The 25937-nt window shown below is 37.4% G+C and overlaps 1 protein-coding gene across 1 annotated transcript in view; it reads right to left on the reverse strand.

The window, feature by feature from the left end:
- Window positions 1-25937, reverse strand: part of FBXL13 (F-box and leucine rich repeat protein 13) — an 84436-nt gene that overhangs the window by 3922 nt on the left and 54577 nt on the right. Inside the window, exons 14-20 of the mRNA XM_057417847.1 lie at window positions 25814-25931; window positions 25504-25666; window positions 22603-22722; window positions 21188-21314; window positions 13700-13783; window positions 7078-7212; window positions 2467-2630 (exon numbers count right to left, since the gene is read on the reverse strand). Of these exons, the coding sequence (XP_057273830.1) occupies window positions 2467-2630; window positions 7078-7212; window positions 13700-13783; window positions 21188-21314; window positions 22603-22722; window positions 25504-25666; window positions 25814-25931 (911 nt within the window). The remainder of the gene's footprint in view (window positions 1-2466; window positions 2631-7077; window positions 7213-13699; window positions 13784-21187; window positions 21315-22602; window positions 22723-25503; window positions 25667-25813; window positions 25932-25937) is intronic.

The following is a 25937-nucleotide window of genomic DNA, read 5'->3' on the forward strand; positions in this document are numbered from 1 at the left end:
AAAATGAAGTATATATGATTCATAGATTTTTGTAGGGCAACTTTAAACTAAAACCACATTTCTTCTATTGCTTATTGAGAACCTAAACCACTAGCATGCTTAGTTCTCCAGATTAAATTGATTTCTACATAGGTGTCCTCTTCCATCTCCTTAAACTGGGAAAGAAATGTCTCTGAACTGTAGGTTTCGCACCTGCAGAGCGTGAATTACATCTGAAACCAGCATTTCTCTACATCCTGTGAAAATCTAAGAACCTGAGTAAGGTTTTAAGAGTTGGTCTGAAATAGAGAATCAGGCCCTAGTGTTCATTTTTCTGACCATCTGTTGTTACTAAAAGCATACAGGTTGTGAATGAAATGCAGTCTTATAAAATTACATTGTGACATATCAGTGACAGCACTGTCATCGCTTTTGATGTCAATGAAAAGCTACTCCAAGATGACTAGCTTTAGAATCACTGCTGTGGTTTACTGAGTAGTTATTGGCAGAAGATATTTTTTTATCATCTTTGCAATATTAGCCTTGAATTACAATAAAAAATAGATTTTTCTAAAGTGTGACACATCCAGGATGTGGAATATCTCTGCATCGAGCTGTGAACGCCCTTTTGTTTTCTGAATATCATTCTATGTAATGACAATATAGAACGTGATTGCAAAGCCACTCAGATTTTGACATGGTTGGTCTATTCTGCAGCCTGCCCAGGTCTAGGGAGGTTCTTCAGACCTGTTGGAAGGAATAAGTGAAAAATCTTCAGTGCTGAATTACTCAACATGGTCAATCACCTGATGGCTTTTGTCCCAGACTCAAATGGCACCGGGTGGGATTTTCCTATCATTAAACATACAGTGCTAAGAATTAGAGAATGAGGCTGGCAAAGAGAAGAACCATCCACTGTCACGTATCAGAACGTCAGGCTCAGGAAAGCAAAACTGGTAAAGTTTGCCTAGTTCCAAAAATCACAATATTATAAAAAGGGCAAAGATAACGCTGGGTGGAGATGTGTGTCTCATGGTTCTGTTTTGCAAAGAGCCATAACTCTCCAGGGCTTTCTTTACAGTAAAAAATAAGTGGTTGGGAAATTCCTTGGCTGAGTCAGAAGGGTTTAATAAAGACGTTTGGAGAACCCATTGCATGTGGGACTCTGAGGCAGAGGCATCACCCTGGGTCACACCGCAAAGGCAGTTTTATGAGAAGCCATGCCAGCTCTTTAAACATGGCTCACAAACTTAACTGGAACTCACACATTTCTGTTCCTACTATATCTCACCTCCATGGGAAGATGTGCAAGCAACCAAAGCCTGGAAGACATGATGCAGTGTGTACTGCTCTAAACAGAGATAAGAAGTCATAGAAAATGCAAGTGAACAACAGTAATCCAGGGGTAAAGGAAAATCTCTTGAGGAAAGTTATGAGGAGATTAAATGTATTTGAAATATCTTTTGCAGAATGAGCTGTGTGCCGCAATAGCAAATAACCATCAAACTGTTAGTGTGTCCACAACTTCCTCAAGAGGGACAGCGGAGGTGCTGATCTCCTGTCTCTGGTGACCAGTGATAGGACACAAGGAAATGGAACAAGCTGCATCTGGGAAGTTCAGACTGGACATGAGGGAAAGGTCCTTCACTGGAACAGGCTCTCCAGGGGAAGCTGTGACAGTACCAAGCCTGTCAAGGAGCATCTAGATGATGCTTTCAGTCATCTGGTTCTGTTTTAGGTTGTCCTGCAAGGAGCAGGGAGTTGGAGTTGAGGATCATTACAGGTCCCTTCCGACTTTAGACATTCTATGAAATCATTCTATGATTCTAAACATGACCAGAACTGAATGTCTTTTAAATAACATGGGGAATCAGGAGACTCAGTCCACTTACACCAGTAGGGAAGTTGGATTAAGTAGTTGTGGTCAATGACCTATTTTTCCCAATTGTAGTTACATAACAAGAATGTTTCACTTGTACTTCATGAAACTCTGCTTATGATACCTTGTCTCATTCACTGTAATCATGATGTATTTTGAGCCCAGGATCACATCTGTTTCTGCTGTATATTGACATTCAGCCCCTTGGCAGCAGGCTCCCACATGTCCTCAGAGTGAGCTCAAGCACATAGTGTGATGGCTTTGCATTGGATGGCTTGCACTGGGACCAGTCTGGCTTTCTCCCTCATGTTCCAATGTGCTCTTGAGGTGATATCCTGTGTCTGCAGAAACTTCCTTAAGAGGACATTGATTGCCACAAAGATAGATGGGGTCCCTGTTTCTCTTCACTTGTGTCTGACACTAGAATATGGAGATATCCACACCAGGCCACAGGAATCCTAAGGCAGCAATGTGGACACCCCTAAACAAAGGAGCAAGATGGCTCAAGCTAGATATTGAGCATGGCACTGTGATGCCAGTGAAGGAAAAAGCGCATGTTTTTGGATTTACAACCACCTCTGATTTAAGATTAGGAAATATTCTCTTACTTGGTGATATTTCTACAGAACAGCATCTTGAGAACCTGGAGTTGCTCACAACCTTTCCAAAGATACTTCAGTGCTTTGTCAGTAAGATGAATGCAACCAGAGACATCCAAGAAGTGGAGATAATGGCAGACTGCAGCCAAGTACTTGATACAGGTATCAGTCATCTGTAAATGAAGCAACAAGACACAGAGAGGTTAGAAGATTATTGACTAGTTGAGAGAGAGAAAAAAAGGAGCACAATTTCAGTGTCCTATTTGTGGGAAAACTATGAAACTGTTTGAAAATACTGTGTGGAAATGGAGTCTCTGGCACAGCAGAATGCTCAATCTCTCTGAAAGAAGCTCTACAGAAACTGTGATTTAGGTATCAGGAGGACATTAGGCATTAGTTACTTATGATTCCAGAACAGTCTAAAGTACTGGGGGATGTTTTTTACCTAATCTGAGTGTTTTAACTTTCCAAATGTCATAACTTTGTATGTAGCACACTTAAACCTTACCTGCTGTTACATTGCTCTCACTAAAGAATTAGGCTGCACTTATAATTTAGTTATATCAGTTTTGTAGCTCAGTTCTCTGTTACTAATGAGTGTCTCACACCAAGACCTTTTTAAGGTACAGCTGGCTTTCTTTAGCTCTGACGCTGCTCAGTTTCACCTCACAATTCAATTTTTCTGAACTGACACTCATTGCCATTAATGCTGAAAGTTGTATTTGAGAAGAACATGAGACACAGAGTCTTCAAGGTACATAAGCTATTTAATGGCTACAGTGACCTCAACAGAAACAGTTAAGAATATATTATGCACACACTTTAATTACCGTGTTCACTCAGAACCAAAAAACAAGAGGGGACATATGAAAGACCTTTTAAAGGTACTTGATTAAAATCGGTGGAGTGGAATGGTGGAAAGAGAGATGAGGGTTTCGTTTGCACTAAACAGCCAATCTCACAGGAGTCTAAACGGACAAGGAGGCAAGGTGAAGCTGAGAACTTGGGCTGTGGAAGAGAAGATTAGCACACTATCTTGTGATGCAGTCCTCCTGGAATACATAAGTAATTCTGTGATTTGTTTATTCCAGATTTAGCTATATGCTCAATATTAAAACCTGCAATAGATTCATAAATAGATTGTAAGATTAACAAATAGATTAACATTCCTATTGAAATAAAAAGAAGTTGCTGACTTTGAAGTCAGTGATCACCATTTAAGAGAAATCTACATTCATCGTACACTCAATCCTATTGCCTTTACAGGACTGAATTACAGAACTCAATGTCCATCAAACTGTGCCTTTAGAACTCTGCTATTTGCAGAGATTTATTTTCAATTCTTGTTGTATTTTTTCATGTATAGGATATGTTTCCCACATCAACTTCATTTTTTCCCTGTGAAATAGGAATTACTCTTGAATCAGGCTCATTCCTTGAGTAAGACTCAGAACCACACTGCTGAGTATTTTACAGTATCAGCATTTGGAAAACGCCGTGTACTTGTCCTAGGTATGCAGAAACATGACAGGAGGCTCACCACACTTTCACTAAAGCCAATGGAGCTTGTACAAAGACAATGAATTTGCTCCAGTAGATATGACTAAAGTAGTAAGCTCTTCTAATTTTAGAGTAACCTGCACAGCACATGCCAACACGTTCTTAATGGGCATGGATTTCTATATTGGTTTTTTTTCCATGTTCTGTTGCTATGATGTTTGTTTGCAATTCTTTTTTTTGAATATAATATAGCTGGTGTCGTAGGATGTGAGTGTCAGACATACTGACATTTATCCTTTGGAACAGGTTCATTCTTACTTTAAACTCTTGACCATTTTAAACAGTCTCTGAGTGGAAAATATTTCCCTTCTTAGCAGCTGGATCCCCTCAATTTACATCAGAGATTGCCAAAGGATTTTAAAGACCCATTACTTTTAACATCCACAGGTGTACTCATCTCATTTTGTGCAGTTGCAAGCTGGATTCAAGTCAGAAAAAGACTTGTAAACCCAGTGTAGGTTTATTGTGAAGAATCTTGATGTTCTTTTCTCAAAATAGTAGGGTATTAGCAGTTAACAGATTGGCTTTAAAACCGTTTACAGAAAAGAGCATCTAGAAACAAAGTGTTGGAAGAAGATTTGTTGGTCAAATTGGTGTCAGTCAGTCACTGAGTCTACTTCTTGTTCCCATTTGCAGGAACTACAAAACATGGCCCAGCTCATTCCCTTGCTAAGAGCCATCCTAACATTAATACTTTGCCCCTGTCTCCCTTCCCAGAATGTTGGTTTACAAATCACTGTTCTGATAACCAGAAACTCTTCTGGTTTCCAGCCTAAATGTATTTATTGCCATTTGTTTTTATTTGTTTTCCTGTGTTAGTACATAAGGTGAAGTGGAAAGCATGTCAGAGAAGACTGGTTGCAGCACTACCTAACTTCAATTCCCTTGGGAAGATCTTCATGCACAATTTCTATTATTGCTGTTATTATGGAAAAACAGATTAATATCTGTCTAAAAGTGAAGGATACAGGAGATCGAGACCCATATATATAACAATTAATGATGTGCAGTAGGTAACTGTAAGATACAAACCCAGGACTTTTGTAAGACATGGAGCAACCTGCTTGGCCTACCAGATCTGAAACACAGCCTGTGGATTTTGGCCTAGAAGCTGAGACTCTTATGAACCTTTGGAAGGCAAACAACTTGATCAAAGCCTCTGTAATTTCGGGCTGGCTAAGCAGCCAGCCAAGTCATCTCAAACTACTTGGCTAGGTGGCTGTATTCAGCCACTGCAGTGAATAAGAGGGCTGAAAGGATAGTCAAGGGTTATGGAGATAGATAGGTGCTGGAGAGGAGGAAAGCAGGGACAAGTGATGGCTGCAAACATTGCGGAAGGAAATAGGACATGGGCACTTCAGTGGGATAAAGAGGGAAATGGTCCAATGAGTATGGTGAAATTTTAAAGAATAGTTCAAAATGAACTTTCTCAAAACTGGTAAGAAAATTGTTCTGCTCACTTGAGAGTGATGAAGCAACATCACCACAAGTATTTCTATTAAATTAAAAAGAATAAATCAGCATTTTAAAAATTGCATTTGAAGCTTATTGCCAAACTGCAGTCAGTCTTTGTTTGTTGCTATTAAATAAAATACTTAAAAGCATAGAAATAACTAGATGCACAAAAGCCAGACATATTAAGTGAGAAAGTACAAGAAAGAAGATTTAGGCCTTTATAACAGCATTAATTTAAAAAAGGAACACACATTCTGATACAGGAAAATGATCACTGAGATGTGAGACTTTAATAAAAGAGAAATGATATAAAAAACTAGGAAACAAAAATGCTCCAGGATAAGCTCATGGTAAAGAGGAACTCTTTCAGTATGGATTAATCTTAATCTAAATAAAGTAATGTCTGGAAACAATTGTGTGTGGGGGTTGGATATCTGGACATTCTGAATGAAAATATTTGAGCAGCTGTCCTAGAGAGATGTTAGTTACTTGAAAATGGCTGCAACTGCCCATCAGTTTATTGGTAATAAATACCTCCTAAACACAATACAGTACATCAGACTCACCAAAGCACACTGGGGACCACTAGCAAAATTGTCACATTAACTTGGATACGAAGGGAATATTGATATATCCTTGTGATGACTATTATTCTGAGTATCCTTCTAGTAGTCACCAGAGAGACAGGGCTTCTCAAAGCACTGAGGAAAGGTTTCCTGACTGTAGGAAGACTTCTCTCCACTGATTGTAAAAAAAAGCAGCCTGAGCCTGGGGAAGACTCTCCTCCATAGGTATAAGTTACCCAACTACCTCATCACTTTATTTTCCAAAGGACTTAATTTCTTAGGCTTAGAATCTTCAAAATAATTAAACATGGATTTACATCTGAGTGCATCAATTTTTTAGGCACTATTACTATATTCAAGGTAGCCACTGCCCTGCCAAATTCTTTACAAGGGTGGTAAAATACTGGCACAGGTTGCTCAGAGAGGTGGTGAATGCACCATCCCTGGAAATATTCAAGGCCAGGCTGGATGTGGTTCTGTGCACCTGATGCAGTTGAAGATGTCCCTGCACATTGCAGAGGAGTTGAAGCAGATAACCTTTGAAGGTCCCTTCCAAACCAAACTATTCTAATGATTCCATAAAGCCATAGTTATGGAGTTCTCATGTCCCAGTTTATGCTGTACCTGGGTTCAGAAAGAGCAAAAATACCGAGAGTTATTAAAACAAAGACACCACACTTCAGAAGCACCCAAACCACCAGAAGCTGGAGAGAGTATTTGCAGGAAGTGTCACTAAAACACTTCTCTCTCCACCCTTCCCTAGATGTCAGCCCCTGGAGAGACAAACTTTTATCTGATACAGCACAGACACCTTTATGTAACTGCAACCATTAGAAGAACGCCAAACACTCTCATGAGCCAAGCCTCAGAACTTCAAACTTATGGAAAATCAGCTGAACTTAAGCTCTGACTTATAAATGAGTTTAGTGTAGAATTGTGACAAAGACACAGATGCCAGCAGGTCACATTTCTGAAGGAAACACTAAGTACTTCTTTGCAATAGCAATCCCAGAACCAGTGCCCCATTTCTTACCCATACCTTTGGGCAACCCGCTAGGTTGACTGATGTTAGTCTCTGGCAGTGAAATGCCAATGCCTTCACAGCTTCATCTGTCAGCTGAGGGCAGCAGGAGACATGGAAGTGCTCCAGGTATTTTGTGCCCTTGCAGAACTCCTGAAAGAGGGACAAACCAATCGATCATTCTTAGGTGATGTGCCTAGTCGTTTTTTTCTTAATTTGCAATGCATTTACATCAATCCTTTGATCCACTCCAGGCATTTCAGTTTTCTAGTAGTGATGACATTATTTAGTAGTGATGACATTCAGCTGTTGGCTGTGACTGTCACTAGAAAAAGAAGAGATGCATTGAGAAGCTGTTTTCCATTGCCTATATATTATACTGTGTGTTCATTAGACTAACATTCATGTAAGTTCCACTGTATATATTAAAGTATGTTGAATTTGTATTCTTTGGATTGAATACAACCCACAACATAAAGATGTGTGCCTAAAGGACTAACCCCAAATACATTTTTTTTTCTACTCTGAAAATACCCATATTTTTGTATATTAACTTTTCTCGCTTTTTTTGTTGGATTTTTTTTTTTTTTGGGGGGGGGTGTGGTTTTTGGTTTTTAGGGTTTTTTGTTTGCTTTGTTTTGTTTTAAACGAACAAACATCTGTGTCTGTATAAATGACATTCTTTTCTTAGAAAGCAATGGGTAAGGATCTCAGGACTATCACTCGGGAGTTCTGGGTTCTGATTCACTCTGTGGAATTCAGGCTAGTTAGCTGTGTCTGAAATGCCCTGCAATTCCTGCTGTGATACCTGTGGACTACTATTTCTATCCTCATTTTCAGGGTGAATGATCACCTGCAGATCCTACTGACTTAAATTCCAGCTCAGTTTAACCGTGCCAAATGCAGGGTCCTACACCTGGGTCGGAGCAATCCCAGACACAGCTACAGGTTGGGCAGAGAAGAGATTCAGAGCAGCCCTGTGGAGAAGGACTTGGGGGTGTTGGTCAATGAGAAAATGAACATGAGCCAGCTTCAGTGTGCACTTGCAGCCCAGAAAGCCAACTGTATCCTGGGCTGCATCAAAAGGAGCGTGACCAGGAGGTCAAAGGAGGTGATCCTGCCCCTCTGCTCTGCTCTTGTGAGACCTCACTTGGAGTACTGTGTGCAGTTCTGGTGTCCTCAACATAAAAAGGACATGGAACTGTTGGAACAAGTCCAGAGGAGGGCCATGAGGATGATCAGGGGACTGGAGCACCTCCCGTATGAAGACAGGCTGAGGAAGTTGGGGCTGTTCAGCCTGGAGAAGAGAAGGCTGCGTGGAGACCTCAGAGCAGCCTTCCAGTATCTGAAGGGGGCCTATAGGGATGCTGGAGAGGGACTCTTCATTAGGGACTGTAGTGATAGGACAAGGGGTAACGGGTTAAAACCTAAACAGGGAAAGTTTAGATTGGATATAAGGAAGAAGTTCTTTACTGTGAGGATGGTGAGGCACTGGAATAAGTTGCCCAGGGAAGCTGTGAATGCTCCATCCCTGGCGGTGTTCAAAGCCAGGTTGGACAGAGCCTTGGGTGACATGGTTTAGTGTGAGGTATCCCTGCCCGTGGCAGGGGGGTTGGAACTAGATGATCTTAAGGTCCTTTCCAACCTTAAGTATTCTATGACTCTATCTTGGGAAATAACAGAGAAAAGCATTCAGTGAGATTTCTGAGCTTGTAAAATTTAGTGGGGATTATGAACTTGCAAGAGCTGTTTCCAAAACATTTTGGTGACCTGCAGATGGCAAGTGATAAATAGGTGCAAGGTAGTGTTATTCTTACTACAACTGCTATTAAGATATTCCAGCTTCTACTTTTACATAAATACTTAGTTTGCCCTTACAAGGCCAACTAAAAAGACCAAAGGGACAATTTAACCAACTCAATGTGTTCATGTGTTTTTCATCTTATGTTTGCACCCTTGCAGGTGATCGTATGAACAAAATTTTTTTGCAAAATGCACATTAAAGTATATATTTTAAATAGCATCAGAGAATCCCACCTAAAACTTTGCTTTTCATGAAACATGAGTAGTTATAACTTTGGCATACTATGCACATTTATTGTTTGTAATTAAACTTCTATGAAAGGCCACATAGATTCATAAAATGCACTTTTCTCCTTTTGCGCTCTGCAACTTTCTTTGCCTTTTGGCCTGAATCTTTTTCAAAGCTGGAAACATCCACTTAGGCCTACAGAAGAAGAAGGTGCACCCTAGTTTGTGTTTGTACAAACCTTCTCTTCAAGAGCCTGCAGAATTGTTAACTCAAGAACCAAGCAACCTAAAATCATATTTTGTCATCTAACAGTGCCGTGATGTGAACATCACAGAACATTCTGCAGCTCAAACAAAGCTTTATCTTCCCTGAGAATATCTCCTGTGATGTCCATCTTCTGTCTTTTCCACCCTAAAACCATGGTAAAACGCCTTAAATTTGCCACTGAGCTGATCTTCCAGGCCTGCTTATCTTGGCCTAAGGCCAGTGTAATTTGTCATTTACTGGAATGGAAATTCTACCTCTGTAGGCAAAGAAGGAAATACTTGTGTAGTAGAGTGAATAAAAACCAAACACTGTTGCATGAACCTTTTCAAAACGTTCAAGAATTAGTCCTGAAGGAAACAGACAAAAGACCACAGGGAGAAATAGCACACGTGCATGCACATGGAGACACACAAATCCACATACCTATCATGCACAAATATTACATATTTATCATTCTGAAGAAAGTCCTGTAGGTTATTGCCTCTAACAGGAGGAACTCTGACACTAATGTATGGTTGATCACTGGAAAATTTTAGTGTAGTTATGATCAAAAACTACATGATTCTGTCAGAAATTTGGTTCATAGACCAGAATTCAGAATTGTCAGTGGACAATTCAGAATTTGTATTAATTGGCTTCTGTACCTTTCCTACTTCAAACTTCGCTCTACAGGCTGTTTGTTACCTGTAATAGAGAAACATTCTAATCTCAGTAACTGAACTGGTTTTATTCATGTGTAAAAGCAACTGCACTCCCTTCAGAATTAGACCTCAGATGTGATGGCTTAATCACAACATTCTCAGCTAGGGTATGTAACACAAGCTGAAGCCAAGATTTCAGTGCCTGTGTGATACGTTTATCTTGTTTTTACTGGCATAGTTTGCCTACAGACATATTTTTAATACCCTTCGAAGTTACATTCTGAATTTGCTCTTAACCTTTAGTCTACCCCAACATTATTTTGCAAAGAGCACTAAAATTATATTTGCAATCAAAGGGAACAGAGCTTTGTTTGCTTTCTTCATCTCTGTATCCTCTGTCTATAAAGAAAATAATGGCAGAGGTTGGGAAGATAAACAATGTTTGCAAAACATTCAGACTACAAAGAATCAAATACCATATGAAGGAAACAACATCATTTTCTACCTTATTTACACAATTGTAATTCTGTGTAAATAAGGCCTGAAGACACACACAAACTTCAAAGGAAATATGAAATGCTGAATTGCTGCTCATTAAGTGAGCATTACCTGAGTTATGAATAAGCAAAGATTCTACTTACAAAATATGTGATCACATAAGCATTTACATACTGTTATAATGGCTGGGGACGAATAAAAGAATTAACACTGTACAGTCCACGTTATTTCTGTTTATATAGTTTTCAGTTATATTACTTAGCTATTTTATAACTTTCCAGCAACTTACCTTCACAGTGTTAGAAAACCTCTCTTAATATGCATTTTCTTTTCACATAATTTAAGTATTCTTTATATAATCAAAGTAGAACCAAGTCATGCAGCATACAATGGGGTTAGTCTCTACAAATTTCCATAACCTCATAACATATGAGAGGTTATTTATAGATTCAACTTACAAAAAAGGACTTGCCATTTTGTTTTGAGTTACTTCATACCTCTTCTTTCTCCTGCCCTCCCTAGATCCATGACAACATGGCTTCTGTAACTTCTGCATGTACACCCTGCTGCTGCTTTCTTCCTCGAAAAGTTTAAATTTATATGTCAGACCAGGAAAGAATAAACACTCCTTTTTCCATAGTCTTTGATTTGAACTTACTTTATACGGTAAGACAAGTGAAATAGCTTCTTATCCATAAGCACAGCACAACACAGAAGTGATTATTCTCCTCTAAAAGCATTAGCATTGGCACTACGCGACTTTCCATGAGGTACACAAGATATACATACTTGGTCATTGTTCTGCTTAAAAACATGGAACTTTATTACACAGAACATTCACAGAAGGCAAGTCAGAATTATTCCTAAAGAAGCAAATCCTAATGGCCTGACGTGTATGTTGAGTAACAAGATTCAATCCAGATGCATCCCTTGTGGTACAGCAACAACTGACTCATTCTTATATATATGGCGATAAAATTGTGAATGTTGCAGCTTTATAATGGAAAAAATGTAGAAGCTGAAGACTGAGATTATGTGATGGCATTGCCTGTACCCGCAGCCTCATGATCTGCAACTGTTTATGGGCATGAAATTCATACAATCAAAAAATCATGATTTCAGCATTTTTGTTACATATGACTAGGAACAATTCTCAGTTACAGAAAAAAGTGCTCTTATTTGGATATGAATCCTCTCTCCCTCCTAAAGAGATGGATGGTTCTTTTTTCTACTGCAAAGTTACTGACTAGTGTTTACTTCTTATATTCTTCTGAAACACAGCGGTAAATCTATGCAATTATATTGAGTTTGTCAAATCTCCATAAGGATTTAGGTAAAATTCAAACAACCTGTGATAAGGATAAGGAATTTCACAGTTTAAGTATACATTTTAGAAACCATACTTTTCTTCATTCTGAATATTCAAACTAGGTTCATTACATGTCCACTAAATTACGTATGAAGTAAACAGCAAACACTGACCCCTTTCCACCCTTTTCATGCCATGTGGTTAAAGAGATCACAGCGTATTCCCTCAACCACCCCCCTCCCAGACAGCAGGTTCCTTGCTTACTTATCTGTTCCTTTTATGGAGATTGTACCATGCCTCTGATCATCCCTATTACCCTCTCTGCATCTTCTCCAGTGTGAGTGCAATGCTTTACCCAGAAAAAGAATTACAGTAACACCAAATAACCCATTTTACCAAAACAAGAGAATAAGTACTAATAAATCAGAATTTAGCATGTAGTTACTGCTGCTATGATAGTATGTCATCTAAGTGTAGTTACTGCTGCTATGATAGTGTACATCATCTAAGTGTTTGGAGGGCAAGTTTCATTAAATGAGTTGACACTCATTAAACAAAAGCGAGAGTCAGTAAGCAGAAATATTAAAAACCCCATAAACATTGTAAAATGAAATTCAAATTTTGTATTAGTACTAACAGCTCTGTGATAGCTGCTGATTATGCGAAAGAGAGAGCATTTTCTCACTGTGTAACTTTTTAAGTTATCATCCACGTAAATAACTGATTTTGTGGCAACTTCCATCTGAAAGTTGCCTTTATACAAATTATTAATTAATTTCCTGTGTGGTTACTTTATAAAAATTATTTCTAAGCTCATAGGCTAAATATGAGAGCAGAACACTATAAAAATGCATGGTTTAATCTAATCTTTCTATTTTAAGAACAGTGTCTGGGTTTATATTGCACAGATCCAATATTTAAATTTCAAACCCACTGCATGTAATTTTAAAAGAAAAATAACAGAAAAAAAGAAGTTTAGTGAGATTCAATCGAAGTCTTGCTGTGACAATGCTGAGGTTTTTAGAATAAGAAGTCAGTATTTCAAACGAGTAGTTTCAAATACATGGAGTCCATTTTCTAGCAGATTAGTTTGATATTAATTTGGTTAGATTTGACTAAATTACTCATTTGATGCTTCTGTAAAGGTTTTATTCAAATAAGGGCACAGTGCAATTTGTGTTATTTTTCCCATAAAATAGCTAAGACATCTATCCAATCTAGAGAAGATGTACATGCATTTCTTATTGAAATATATTTTGTTTTTTTTTTATAACAGTAATCATGCCATTTATGCTAGTAAGAAATATGCGGTTAGAGGCAAATTGAGACATATTTTTGTGTCACTAAGAGATAATGGTGTGTAGCAATGTATCAGCAGCACATGAGGAACCAACATTTGAAATGGTGCAGTCACACTCATGGGTTCATGATCAACCCCCAGATTCAAGACTAAAAGTAATTCAACTATTCCATTGAGCGAGGCATGCTGCATCATCTAAATATGGCATTCAACAAATCAGTAACTAAAGAAGCAGAAAGCAAAACCTGAAAACCAGTGATGGGAAAAGTTTGGTTTAGATAGATAGACATTGGTGAAGGATTTGTAGAGCAAGAAGGAAATAATTGCACCAGCAACTTAGACTGCAGTTTGCACAGTACAATTCATCAGAAATTTAGGCTCTTGTAGAGTGAATTTCAGAGTCAAGTGGGATTCAAGATGCATTAAAGTTCATGGAAGAAATGAGGAAAATACAGAAACAAATTGAAGTAGAGCAAGAGTGTAGAACAGTGTAATGAAGAATGAATGATGAAATAAGATCAGTTTTGAACACGGTTAATTATAAGAAATAGAGAGGCTCCCAGGAACCACCAAGAGAAGAGGTGAAGTTTTACCTGAATCCCAGTATCACTGATGTTTTTGCATTCTGATATAGAAAGTTCCTTTATTTTTCCTTGGCAGCCAAGAGTCCTCAAACCCTAAAAAAATCCAGATAATCTTAAAAATCAATACATGCAAATTATATGTAATTATGTCAAGATGGTCAATAATATATGGTGCCTGTATATTAAAGCTTCTAAGAATTACAGCACCTTTTAAGACATTGTCCTCAGCAGAATGCTTATGGTTTAACCTCCTATTTTTGCTTGAAGTATGTACAGGGGTTTAGAATTCTTTGGAGAAATAATTCAAACGAAAAGGCAAAAATTAGGTTTTCCTCCCTGTTCAGAAAGACAGAAACTGAAGAAAAGTAGCAGGGTGTGAAATACTCCCACAGGACACAGACCAGGACTCTCATAAAGGAAAACACAATTACAGATCTCTTTCAAAATTTGGGATTGAAAGAACTTTTTTGCATTTTTTTCTTGTTGGAAGAACAAAACACTATTTGCTCTTATAAAATCTTAAAATTGCTGCCTTTATGATCTGCTTAACAGTCAGGTCTTCATGGCTACAGCTGTGGTACAAGACAATGTTTGAAAAGGTGCAATCACACCCACAGGTGCATGAACAACCCCCAAATTGTAGACAACAGGGAGGTGAAAACATTGGTAAATTCCTATTTTAGCAGTGCAAAAGGCTCTGAAGATGCTTCATGATTTTTACAGCTTGCACACCAGGAAACAGGACCATGTTCTGATCCTAAACTCTCTAATCTGAGAATGAAATGCTGATTTTGTAGAATGTATTTTGATAGTCACAAGCAGAACATCTCTGTGCTTCATACCAATAAAGTAAACTTCACTGAAAAACAAAGTTATCACTTTAGCCCATATGGCTAAAAAGTTATCTACAATTAGGCAGTGAACAGCACTGCACAGAGAGGAAATATCATCTTGAAAAAATAAGCTCATCTAACTAGTGTCTGGAATCCAGATGTGGACTGCAATGATAATACTGGAAGAGTGCGGCTGGAGTTCAAATTTTGCAAATTCCTGAAATCTCCCAGGCTGGATAAAACCAAAATGGAACAATGAAAGAGATTTGCAACCCTGGCTACTTCTGAAAACAAAGACATTTGCATTTTCCTCCGCAGATGCAGTTACGTGGTGAGCGTAACTTTCAACAGCTCCATGAAAATCTACAGCTGCCAATTTCTTGTTGACCAGAGCAAGACAAAAAGCCAGTTATGTATTTAAACCCCAAATGGGTTTATGTCAGAACTTGAATTTTTTACAGCAGAGACTGATAGTGATAGGTGTGACCTTATAGACATAATTTCTTCTTGCATTTTTCTTTGTTTAAAAGTGGCATCACATTAATGTAGTTGTTAATGAAACACTAAAGAATATTATAAAGATTTGTGACAACTAATGCTGCTATGAATTAATTTATAATCATTTTATATGACTGGAGTGACATTGATTCACAGAACAACTATTTTTTCTTTTTCAATGAAAATCAAGGTCTCCTTTGAGGCATTTCATTAATAATTCCAGATTTGAGGAGGGGAAAACAGAAAGAAGACAAGGAATGTCATTAGAAACTGCCTATAGAAAAATCATGAAACTCTTATATTTCCAAGAATAATCCTCTTCAAACAAGCCCTACACTGGAAGTCTAATCTATATGACATTTTTAACTATTTTTTTTTTTATTTAGCATATATACAAAGCAGACAATTATCACTAGTTTTATCAGACTTCCTGAGTTATACATTAGTATTCCCTGATAAATAATATCAGTATCCCCATCCAGGATTCTGACCTCCTTCTGTAGACTTTTATTTTCCATACTAAGCCTCCAGATGTTTTTGAAAGATATGGTCAGACTTATCATATTGTCATTGGAACTCCTGGAAATAGATGCTAGCAAAACAAATACTGCGTGACATACAGATTAGAATCACCCACTCTATGTGTCTCCAAAAACATATTTCCCACTTAACATACAGAAATCACTGTGCGTATCTTGGCTCAATCTCTGTTGCCATGGAGAAAGAGAAGACTTTTTTGTCTTTCATCTTTTAGAATGTATACTACCATTTCCATTTAGAAAACAACTTTTAAATAAACTTCTTATTCCTCAACAAGAGCTTTTTTTTTTCCAAGCAATTTTTACATTTTTGTTCTGTTTCATTTACTTCATTGCATTAGGCCTACAAATAATTGCAGGACATCACTTATTATTATTCCACCATGGCTTTTGTAGATGAGAAAATAAGTATCAACTGCACCAGGTGGTGAGGGTCTTCACTTGCTAGAGTCATCTGTGGCTATGGCATACCAAAGAACAACTCTTTGTCATTCATATTCACAAGCTGAAAGTCCCTCCCTTTCAAGTGCAGACTGCAAAGAATGTACCAACTCTGGCTAACAATAACCATGTGCTACATTATTTTCAGCTTCTGAGTCTCTTGTTCGCATGTTTACAACCTTAAAGGTCAGCATCTGTAATGCATCCTTATGTTCCAAAGATACACAGATGCTACTTCCTGTTCATACTCCAATAGGTTGAACTCAAAGTGACTCCAATCTTGGAAGACAGCTCTTCAGAGGTAACTCCTACCTTCCATTTCTGAACCATTTAATATTAAATAATTCAGCTTATCCTCTAAAATGCTCAGATTTCTGCACAGATTAGCCACAGTCAGACACCTGTTTTGTGGATCAAACACAAGAGAAGATTGTAATTCCTATCATACAGTATCATTTTTCTAATAACAATACATATGTGGCAGAATGAAGTTCAGCTCAGCTTCAGATAGTAAAAACCTTCTGGAAAATGGTTAAGCCCTTAGGCAAATGTAGCCATACTGTTTCCAATACCTGAGCTAAGATAAGGGTGGGTCAGATCTGTTTACAGGAACGGTAGAAACATTTTTATATTGCAATGCAGAAATCCCCCTAGATGACTTTGTGTATAATGCATGCTACAAAAATGACTTTCTGTACCTAACACCATTTGCAGTTGGACCAGATCATAACTTCTGGGATACAGATGCCAATGTTTCTTGACACTAACTCCAGACAACAGGGCATCCGTTGTAACAAAATGTCCTATAAAAACATTGAGACCAATTTTCATCATTGATAAGTACCTTTAATTCCTACTCATTTGCATTGGAACTCAAGGTGTTTGCATATCGGCATTGATTGTAAAAATCTTCTGTGTTAGTATTTCCTGTCCTTATGCAGAATTAAGTTTCTAAGTCTCTAAGCTAAATTATCTCTTTCTCTATCCTCCCAAGCCAACTGGAGTGCTAACATCTGAACTTGAAGCCCACTTTAACATACTTCAGCATTTCCTTTTCCCTGCCATGGGAATGTGTGCGACTTGTCACGTCTTTTCCTTTGGAAATCAAATGCAACTAATTCATTTGCAGTCTGTTGCTAGTTATATCTGCTAGACCTGATAATATTATTTTCTTAACCTTTACAACACTCTTCCTCAGTCCTGGCCTAATTTTCTAGTAGACCAAAATATGAATACAGGCTATGGGTCAAGTCACTCTTGACTCAGAATCCCACAAAGAGTGCAAAGAAATTATTCTAGATAACTGTGGAAATCCAAAATGTCACTTTTAGTTTGGGTTTTTTATTATTAAGATATTAGTAAATATTTATGTTGAATCTACACCTTCAGGACCAGCCAGGACCTGAAGATCATTAAGTACAAACACATAAGAAAAGAAAGTTGAGCTGTTTATACAGCTATATAAGCACTACTCCAGAGTTCCTAATGAGACATTATCCTCAGTTTAAAGAGCACTTTACTTTAAAGAGTAACTACACACACAGCACACAAAAAACCTGTGCCTGATTAGCTGACTTGATGCCACAAATAATTCTTGAGGAGGCATTTTCAACCAGAAGTGAGAATTGGGCCTTAGATTATCACAAGAGAACTTCCATGTATGCCAGTCATTGCAGAAGAAAATGTAAAAGCAAAGAATATTTCTCTATATACTTCATATTTTCTTTTTATCTTTTATTTCAGAAGTGTATCGAGGTTCTTCACATGTTTAAGTATTCTACCTATTTTTTAGGTTTTAGGCTATTTTTATCTCTCATTATTACACTGTATGCAATTCACCAGTGGTATTAATCTTCCCTGAGTCTGTGTCAGGGCATCTACAGTTTTTTGCTAATCGATACTCTACATAACTCAGGAGCGAACTAAGTCTCTTTAACAATTCCTTCTATTATTCTTTGCTACACTTTTTTGTCTAAATCCTGTTTGATTTAAGGCACTTTCTTCACATGTCCTGACACTTCTATGCTTATTTTTCTTTTTAATGTCCCAAGAAGATGGGTGGTCCAGGCTATGTGCATCAGCAGCTTGTGTTGGAATGAGGAAAGCCAGGCAGCTGCACACTTCCAGACTCTCACCCTTGGAGCAAAGCTGCCAAAGCTGCATCATATAGACATCAGAAAGAGTTCAAAGTGTTTTAACAAAAATATGGACAGTATGAGAATAAAGCTGATGGAAGCATGGGAAACTCATGGAAGCATTTCCGCAAAGGCTGCTTTTACAGGAAAGATAAACAGGTTTTGGTTCTAAACGCTAATGTTTCCAGCTCCTCAATGGAAGCTTAAATTCCTTGTATATATTGTAAATAAGTTCAGAATGATGTCTAAAATAACTTGTGGCATTATCTGTGCATTCATGAACATGTTCACCATACTCACAATTTAAAACACTGTGGTCTATATTCCAAGGAGTTTAGAAGAGCAAAATCCAAGGGGAAACAATGAGGGGTGGCAGACTAGCTAGAAAACAAGGGAATTTGCTCAAAGAATTTAAAGGGAGTTCTTTCAAAGAACTTGACAGCTTTGCTCAGTCATTGTGGATTTTTTCAAAGCTGTCACTAGGCTGCAAATCTTTTCATTTCCAAGTGTCTTTTAAGTTGTTTATAACGTTAAGAAAGCGATCTCGAGTACTTCCGGAATGATAAAACCAGAACCAATGTCATCCCCACTATTAAAAAAAAAGTTATTCAGACTTGAAAATGTGTTATTTGTTTTTTCAAAAAATCAATTTTTACTAAAGAGGGAAATATTTTCTGAAATGTAAAAGAATGAATGCTGGAGGAACTGAGTGAATAAATTAATGGTTAGAATGCAGTTGTGGGGTCTTTATTTAATGTTATATATTTTATGAAAGTAAGAGCAATGTAGTCAAAGTCCTAATGAGAACAGAGCAGTAACTTCTTCACTATGCTGCTGGTATCTCCCATGCATGTAGCTGGCATCCTCTTCATTGAATGATACTGGGTTTTGTTAATGAATGGTCTTTGACTTATCCAGCAAGACACTTAAACACACATACAACTTAAACATGATGAATTACGTGTCTTATTCTAGCTTGTGATTAGAAGTTTGCCTAGACATATTCTTTCTGTGTAAAATGCATAACTTTCTACACCATACCAAAATGTGAATATATGCAACGATTATTTTTATTCAATTTCCAGTCTTTTTGTTGAGGAGTAAACTGAGGACAAGAATAAAAAACTTCACCAAGCATGAGAGATACCTTTGATGTATTTCTTATCAGCACTGCAGTTTTTAATTACTGTGAGTCTACAGGGTATTTATTTATTTCATATTAACAAGGCTCTCTTGTCAGGGATAATTTTAAGAGTTAATGGATTTCTTCCAAATGCAACAAATTTCCTGAATGAAAGACAAGGTTGCAACAGGAACATTCACTTATTTGGCACCAAATGATGCCTCAACTACAGAAGAGGAAGGCACCAACAGTGGAAAAACCCATTTTGATTAAGTCTGTCATAACTTATTGTAGTAAATTCTGCTCTGCTTTGATGGGCAGAATGATTTTGCTGTCATTTGAAAATAAAACAGAAAGGAAAATTCTCTCTTGTAGTGCAAATCTATGTTGTACATTCTACATTTTTCACACTATATAGCAAGACAGCAAAAGCAAGAGAGATCTGCTGCACAGGCTGCAGGAAAGTGTATGAGCCTTACCATTCTTCATCAGCACAGAGTAATGGTGCTGATTACTGCACATAAAACATTGTGCTACATTTTTAAAGCAATACTTACTAAGTCTAAATTGAAAGAAATCTTAATACAACTTTGCATGCTAATAAAATGCATAATATAAAGTCAAAGCATACAAATAGCAGCTTCTTACAAAGCAGACTTCTAGATTTCCTTTTATCAAATTAATGGTTTAAGATTAGAAAATGTATTTATTATATATGCATGAATGTTTTATACCCAAACACAGCAAACAGCAAAGTCCATAACAGTTTTGTAGCTAGTACTGGCAATCGGAACAGAAATCACACAAATGGATAAATGAACAGTTTCTGGCTTAATTTATCTGTCTTGTGGGAGAGAGAAAACTGAAAGCCTCAGAAATGCAGTATAAGCAAAAGAGCTTGGCTTATTGCCGAGGTCATGAGTTGTGCTATGTGAAAACTAGAGTAAGAAGCAAGACATCATTTTAAAAGACTAGTTGTGGCAGGCAAGGAGAAAGAAAACATTTACATTGAAACATGGAAATTCAAGGCAGCACAAATTTCATTCAGATATGATTTTTCTGATCTTGGATTTCCCAACCCTCTTGGTTGAGCTTAATTTTGGTTTTTATTTTCAGGCCTCTCTAAAAGATTCAGGCATTTTAATTACTTTTGCACAGAGCACAAACTCTCTATTGGAGACAAGTAATAAAGTTCTTGGTCAGAAATCTGGTTGAACTGTGGCTGAGCAAATAGCCCCTATGGGAACTTTTCTCCATGAGATTTCTCCTACGTTTCTGTGTTCAGTGAAGTGTTTGCCCCAGAAGTAGAGGAAAGAGCAGAACTGGCTCTGAACCCTGCACACAAGCCAGGACCTGACAAGAACATCTAATGTGGAGGTCTGTGACGTTTAACCTGGCTCCCACACTCACTGTTTTGCTTTCCAGAGTGTTTTCAACTTGACACATTGAAGATAACTTGTTAGTAGTTCCTTCACTAGCAATTATTTTCTAGACCACAGTGTACAGCAGAGCCTCAGCTACAGCTAACATGCCTGAGTTTGCACCATAAAATCTAGTTAATGGAAAACACAATTTAAATGTTAAAAATAGTTTTTTTCCCTAGTTTTTCTCAGGCCCAATCCTCCTGGAGCAAAACTATACCTGCTTAATAAACATTCTTTTCAGATTAGCTTCATAGCAGCCAAACTTTCTGGCAATTTCTGTTTCTCTCTTTCAAATGTCCAAATTGTCTGACTTAAAAAATACCTTTTATTTGTTACTGCCTACACCTGCGCTAAGACTGTACTGTACATGTTTCTAAAATACTTTTTAACAGCACTGTTTCATAGCCAGGCAGGTTTTTAAATGGGTTTATATTGCTTCTTTGTTTTTTCAGGAAGCTTAGATAAACAGTAAACACATTTCTCATTCTTTAATCATACATATACCGTATCTGAGATTCTGGTTCCAGAGATATCAAGGGATATCAATGACAACATATTTCCCAAGGCTTCAATTCCAGCATCAGTCACATTTTCACAGTGGCACAGATTTAGGTAGGTCAATTCATGACATCTAAAATAAAGAAACACAAGTGTCAGCTTTCTGCTTTTATTACAGCAATGTAGCATAGCAAGTTCATTTTTGTAATAACCCCTGCTAAGTTTCTTTCAGGGGACCTATGAAAATAACACTCTAAAGTTTTTATACCTTTTATAGGCACTTCCAAGAACTCCACTCTTAATGCACAAATGTTTCAAACAAGGCCAGGTTGGATGAAGCCTTGGATGAGATGGTTTAGTGTGAGGTGTCCCTGCCCATGGCAGGGGGGTTGGAACTTGATGATCTTAAGGTCCTTTCCAACCCTAACTATTCTATGATTCTATGATACGATGAACAGCAACAGAATTAAATCAAAATATGGAAATCAAGGAGCTGTTTTTCATAAAAATACTTTAAAAATTAGTTTTATTTTCCCCCATCTCCAAATCTCTAATATCTAGCAAAGGAACTTACAAGCTCAATCCAACAACATAATACAGGACCCCATGGCTGTACCCACACCCTGCTACAGCCATGTAAATAATGGTACGCAGCAAGGAAAAACATTGCCAGGTTCTGCAAATCAGCACTCACTAACTATAGATGGAAAACTGAATTTTACTGTGTATGTGAGCACCATAAACTGTATCTTCCCATAACCAAACCTGAAGACCTAAAGATATGTGACTCCTCAAGTACTATGTCAGAGTCTTAGAGGTAACAATCCATCATTAAAACAGAGAACACATTCCCTGCCTAACCAGCAAACATGCTATGATTATTCACAAGTACTGTAATGAAAACATAAATGGGGCCTACTGAGAGATCTAGAAAGGAGTGAAGTGACTGACTCCAGTCCTCTCTAGAGATTTAAAAATGGTCTTTTGATTGCCAATACCAATGCTCTTTCTGAGGAACTGGAATTGAAGAGGTACAGCAACAGAGAGCTTTTGGTTTTTGCAGACATCAGTATTTTTTGAATTTACAAAATACGACATATACATACTAATCTTTTAATGCAGTTGTGTCATTGTTAAACATCATTTAAGCACTCCCCCCCCCCCCCAAATTAAGTCTTATTAGGTTTCCATATTTATATTGATGAATTCCCCTTTATATAATGGATCTTTTTTAAGAGATGCCAAAATGGATTAATCATTTATCTAGTACAATTTTTTATATACAATTGGCTGTATAATTTTATCAATTTATTAACATACTAAGAATTTTAGAAACATTAGAAATATACTGCATATTAGGAATATTAGAAATGTACTGCAATGCTATTGCACTAGAAAAATATTGTACTGGACCATGTTACCTTTGTGCTATTTCTGTGACAGAAGCATCAGTGACATGAATACAATTACTCAAATTCAGCTCTCTTAGCTTAGCTCCTGAAGAACCTTGTACAAACGGCACTACACCTTCATCACTGATGCTAAAAGAGAAATGTAGACAATATTTGTAACATATATTTTTTCTACTTCGTGTAAGTGGATATACAAGCTGCATCCAGCAACCTAAAATGCAGATAAGCAGAACTTAATAACAGTATTCTTTAAACAGCCTTTTGAACCCCCAAAAGAGTCAGAATAATTAATGGCTTGATTAATTGCTCTTTGGAACTGCTGAAAACCAGAACTTACTGAAAAAGAAGTGTATTTGAGATACGAAAAAATATCTCAAATATGAGATTATGAGAACTTCCATTATTTCCAACACTCAGATATGACAGCACTCCAAAAGACAGAGTTTGGAACCTGTTTCATAGTAATATTTGTATTAATATCTTTGTTATTTTAAGGAACTGAATTAATTTAAAGGAAAATATATCCCTAGCACAGAAGCAAAGTCATAGGTAGTGTAAGTGTGCACGTATTAGTTGTTTCATCCACATAAGTGAAGAATTAACCTGAGTTAAACATGCAGTTGCATAACTCGCATATAGCTAACTTGTAATACACACAAGGGTTATAAAAATTAAGTACGTAGGAAATCTGTCAGCCAAGTTGAGAGGGTTAGAGAGCTGATGATAACTTGGGCGTTTCAATTCAGTTCATATCTCTGGTATGTTTAACATTACTGTACGCTTAGCTTCTCAATGCATTCCCGGTATTTCTTCTCTGTTCCCTGATGAACAAAAAATTAATCCCAGAATTCTGTAGGACAGAATCATATTTTGGCTTGCACAGTTTGTTGCAATACAAAGAATCACGGCAAATAATGAAGTCTCAGAAACATATGGGTAAAGAATAGCACTCCTAATAAAATGATAACCTGAACAGAGCCTCACTGTGTGACAACAAGCTACAGATGAAGCTATAATTCGTAAAGTGTTAATCACTGCATTAATTCAACCACTGTGGTAGTTTTGGCGTTATCTCACAGTGCAGTTGGTTTTCATTTGGGATAAACTTAAGAAATACAGCTCCAGAATAGTTAATTTGGATAAAGTCCCTAAGGAATGCAGAGCCTGGCAATACAGTCAATAATATGTTAAAAAAAAAAACAAAACAAAACAAAAAAAAGAAAGATATTCTGGAACCGTGCTGGGCTTGAGGGCTGAAATAGCCACATTATAACTTTCTAAATAACTGTGCTGTGAATACACATGCTAAGTTTATCCAGTGAAAGGGACCCATTCTGGACAAGTTTGTGAAGAACTGCAGCCCATAGGAAAGCCTTGCATTGGAGAAGTCCATGGAGAACTGCCTCCTGTGGGAGGGACCCCATGCTGGAGCAGAGGAAGAGTGTGAGGAGTCCTCCCCTGAGGAAGAAGGAAGGACAGAGACAATGTGTGATGCAGCGACCACAACCCCCGTTCCCTGTTCCTCTGCACTGCTGGTGGGGAGAAGATAGAGAATTTAGGAATAAAATTGAGCCCAGGAAGAAGGGAGGGGTGGGAGGAAGGCATTTTAAGATTTAGTTTTTGTTTCTCATTATCCTACTCTGATTTGATTGGTGAAAAATTAATTTTCACTAGTCACATCTGTTTTGCCCATGACAGTAACTGGTGAGTGATCTCTCCCTGCCCTTACCTCGACCCATGAGCCTTTTGTTGTATTTTCTCTACCCTGTTGAGGAGGGGAGTGATAGGGTGGCTTTGGTGAGCATCTGGCACACCACACAAGTTTAGATGTGTTACAGTCTATAGTTTTGTGAATGCTGAAACTTTCATAAACGTCTGCAAAAGGCATAATAGGAATACAGAGTTTTACAATAGCTTTACAACTACATAAAACGTTTTGTTAAGGTAATTCAGGAATTCTTTAGCAGTAGAGACAGTAGACACATGTGCAAACACACTCACAGCCTAAGATTTGGCTAACAGGCTGGAAAATCCAGCCTTCTAAATGCTAAACCAGAAAATGCAGGCAGCTGTCCCATCTGCCCAGCTGAACAACCACCATGATGTCATGGTATTACTCCAGCACTTCTCAGTGCATCTACATGTAATGATATCAGATTTTTATGCAGGCACAGCACCAACAGGCACAAAAAGTACTTCAGTGACATATTAGAGCAGTATCTAAAACTCCACATGCAGCAGAAATTTAAGACAAGCAGCGATTCTGCTTCTTTGTATTATGTTATAGGTCTGTTGATTTTGAAATGTTTGGAGGTTTTGCCTGCTCTGTTTCTTCCCACCCATGACTCCATCATCATGCCACAGACAAGGAACAAGCATGCAGCTGCCCTATCATTTATCTTTCTTTCTACTGGCACATGACAGAACTGAAGTGGAAGTCTTCACATGAAATACATCCTTCCTCTACAACACAATTTACAATGTTGTCTTGGTAATTGTAAAAAATTGGCAGTTTTGTTTGTATCTTAGTACTTTATCAAGTATCATTTTGATAGTCACAAAATTAAACAATATCTAAATTTTAATAGAGTTGTGGCATTGGAATTGTCTTTCATTATAATTTTCATCTTCATAGCCACATTCCAGCACTAAAATATGATGTGGCTATTAAATAACGTTATGTCTACAGTAAATTTTTTGCTTGACCTGGACTAATGAATGCGTTTTTGAAAACATAATACAGGAAAAAGAACTACCTGTAGATTTTTTTTTTCATCTTAAGATAACATGAATTAATACTCTAATATTTTATTTTTTAAACTGAAAGATGTGTTAACAGGATTTATTATGAGCATAATTTACTAAAATTCCTTTGCAGTCATTTGCAGAAATCTGGATGTGATACAGTACCTTATGCAGTCTGCTACATTCAGTACAAGAATATGCTTCAGTGGTGAAATCATCTTGAGACCAGCATCTGTAATCCTCTGGCAGTCAGCCATATGAATGTGCCTGATGTATGGGCAGCATTTACTCATTAACTTGAAACTTAAATCAGTAATTTGGTTATTCCCTGTTGAAATAGATGAAGATGAAAGTTAGTTACGTATCTGACATACATTAATGGCCTCATTCAAATACTCACTGAAAAATGTATTTCAAATTATCTGGATGAATTTTAGAAATACATTATCTTACTAATTGTGAGGATTATACTAACCTTCAATGCTGACCTTGACCAGTTCACATTCAGCAAGGGCTTTAAAAGTTGTATCAGAAAGATGTGGAGAGTCAAGAAAGACAACAGATGTTATCTGTTGGCATTTTTCAACCACAGCCTTTGA

This window comes from Pezoporus wallicus, unplaced genomic scaffold, assembly GCF_028554395.1.
Source record: "Pezoporus wallicus isolate ANWC-B61680 ecotype Strahan unplaced genomic scaffold, APGP_CSIRO_Pwel_v1 contig_5542, whole genome shotgun sequence".
Lineage (NCBI taxonomy): Eukaryota > Metazoa > Chordata > Aves > Psittaciformes > Psittacidae > Pezoporus > Pezoporus wallicus.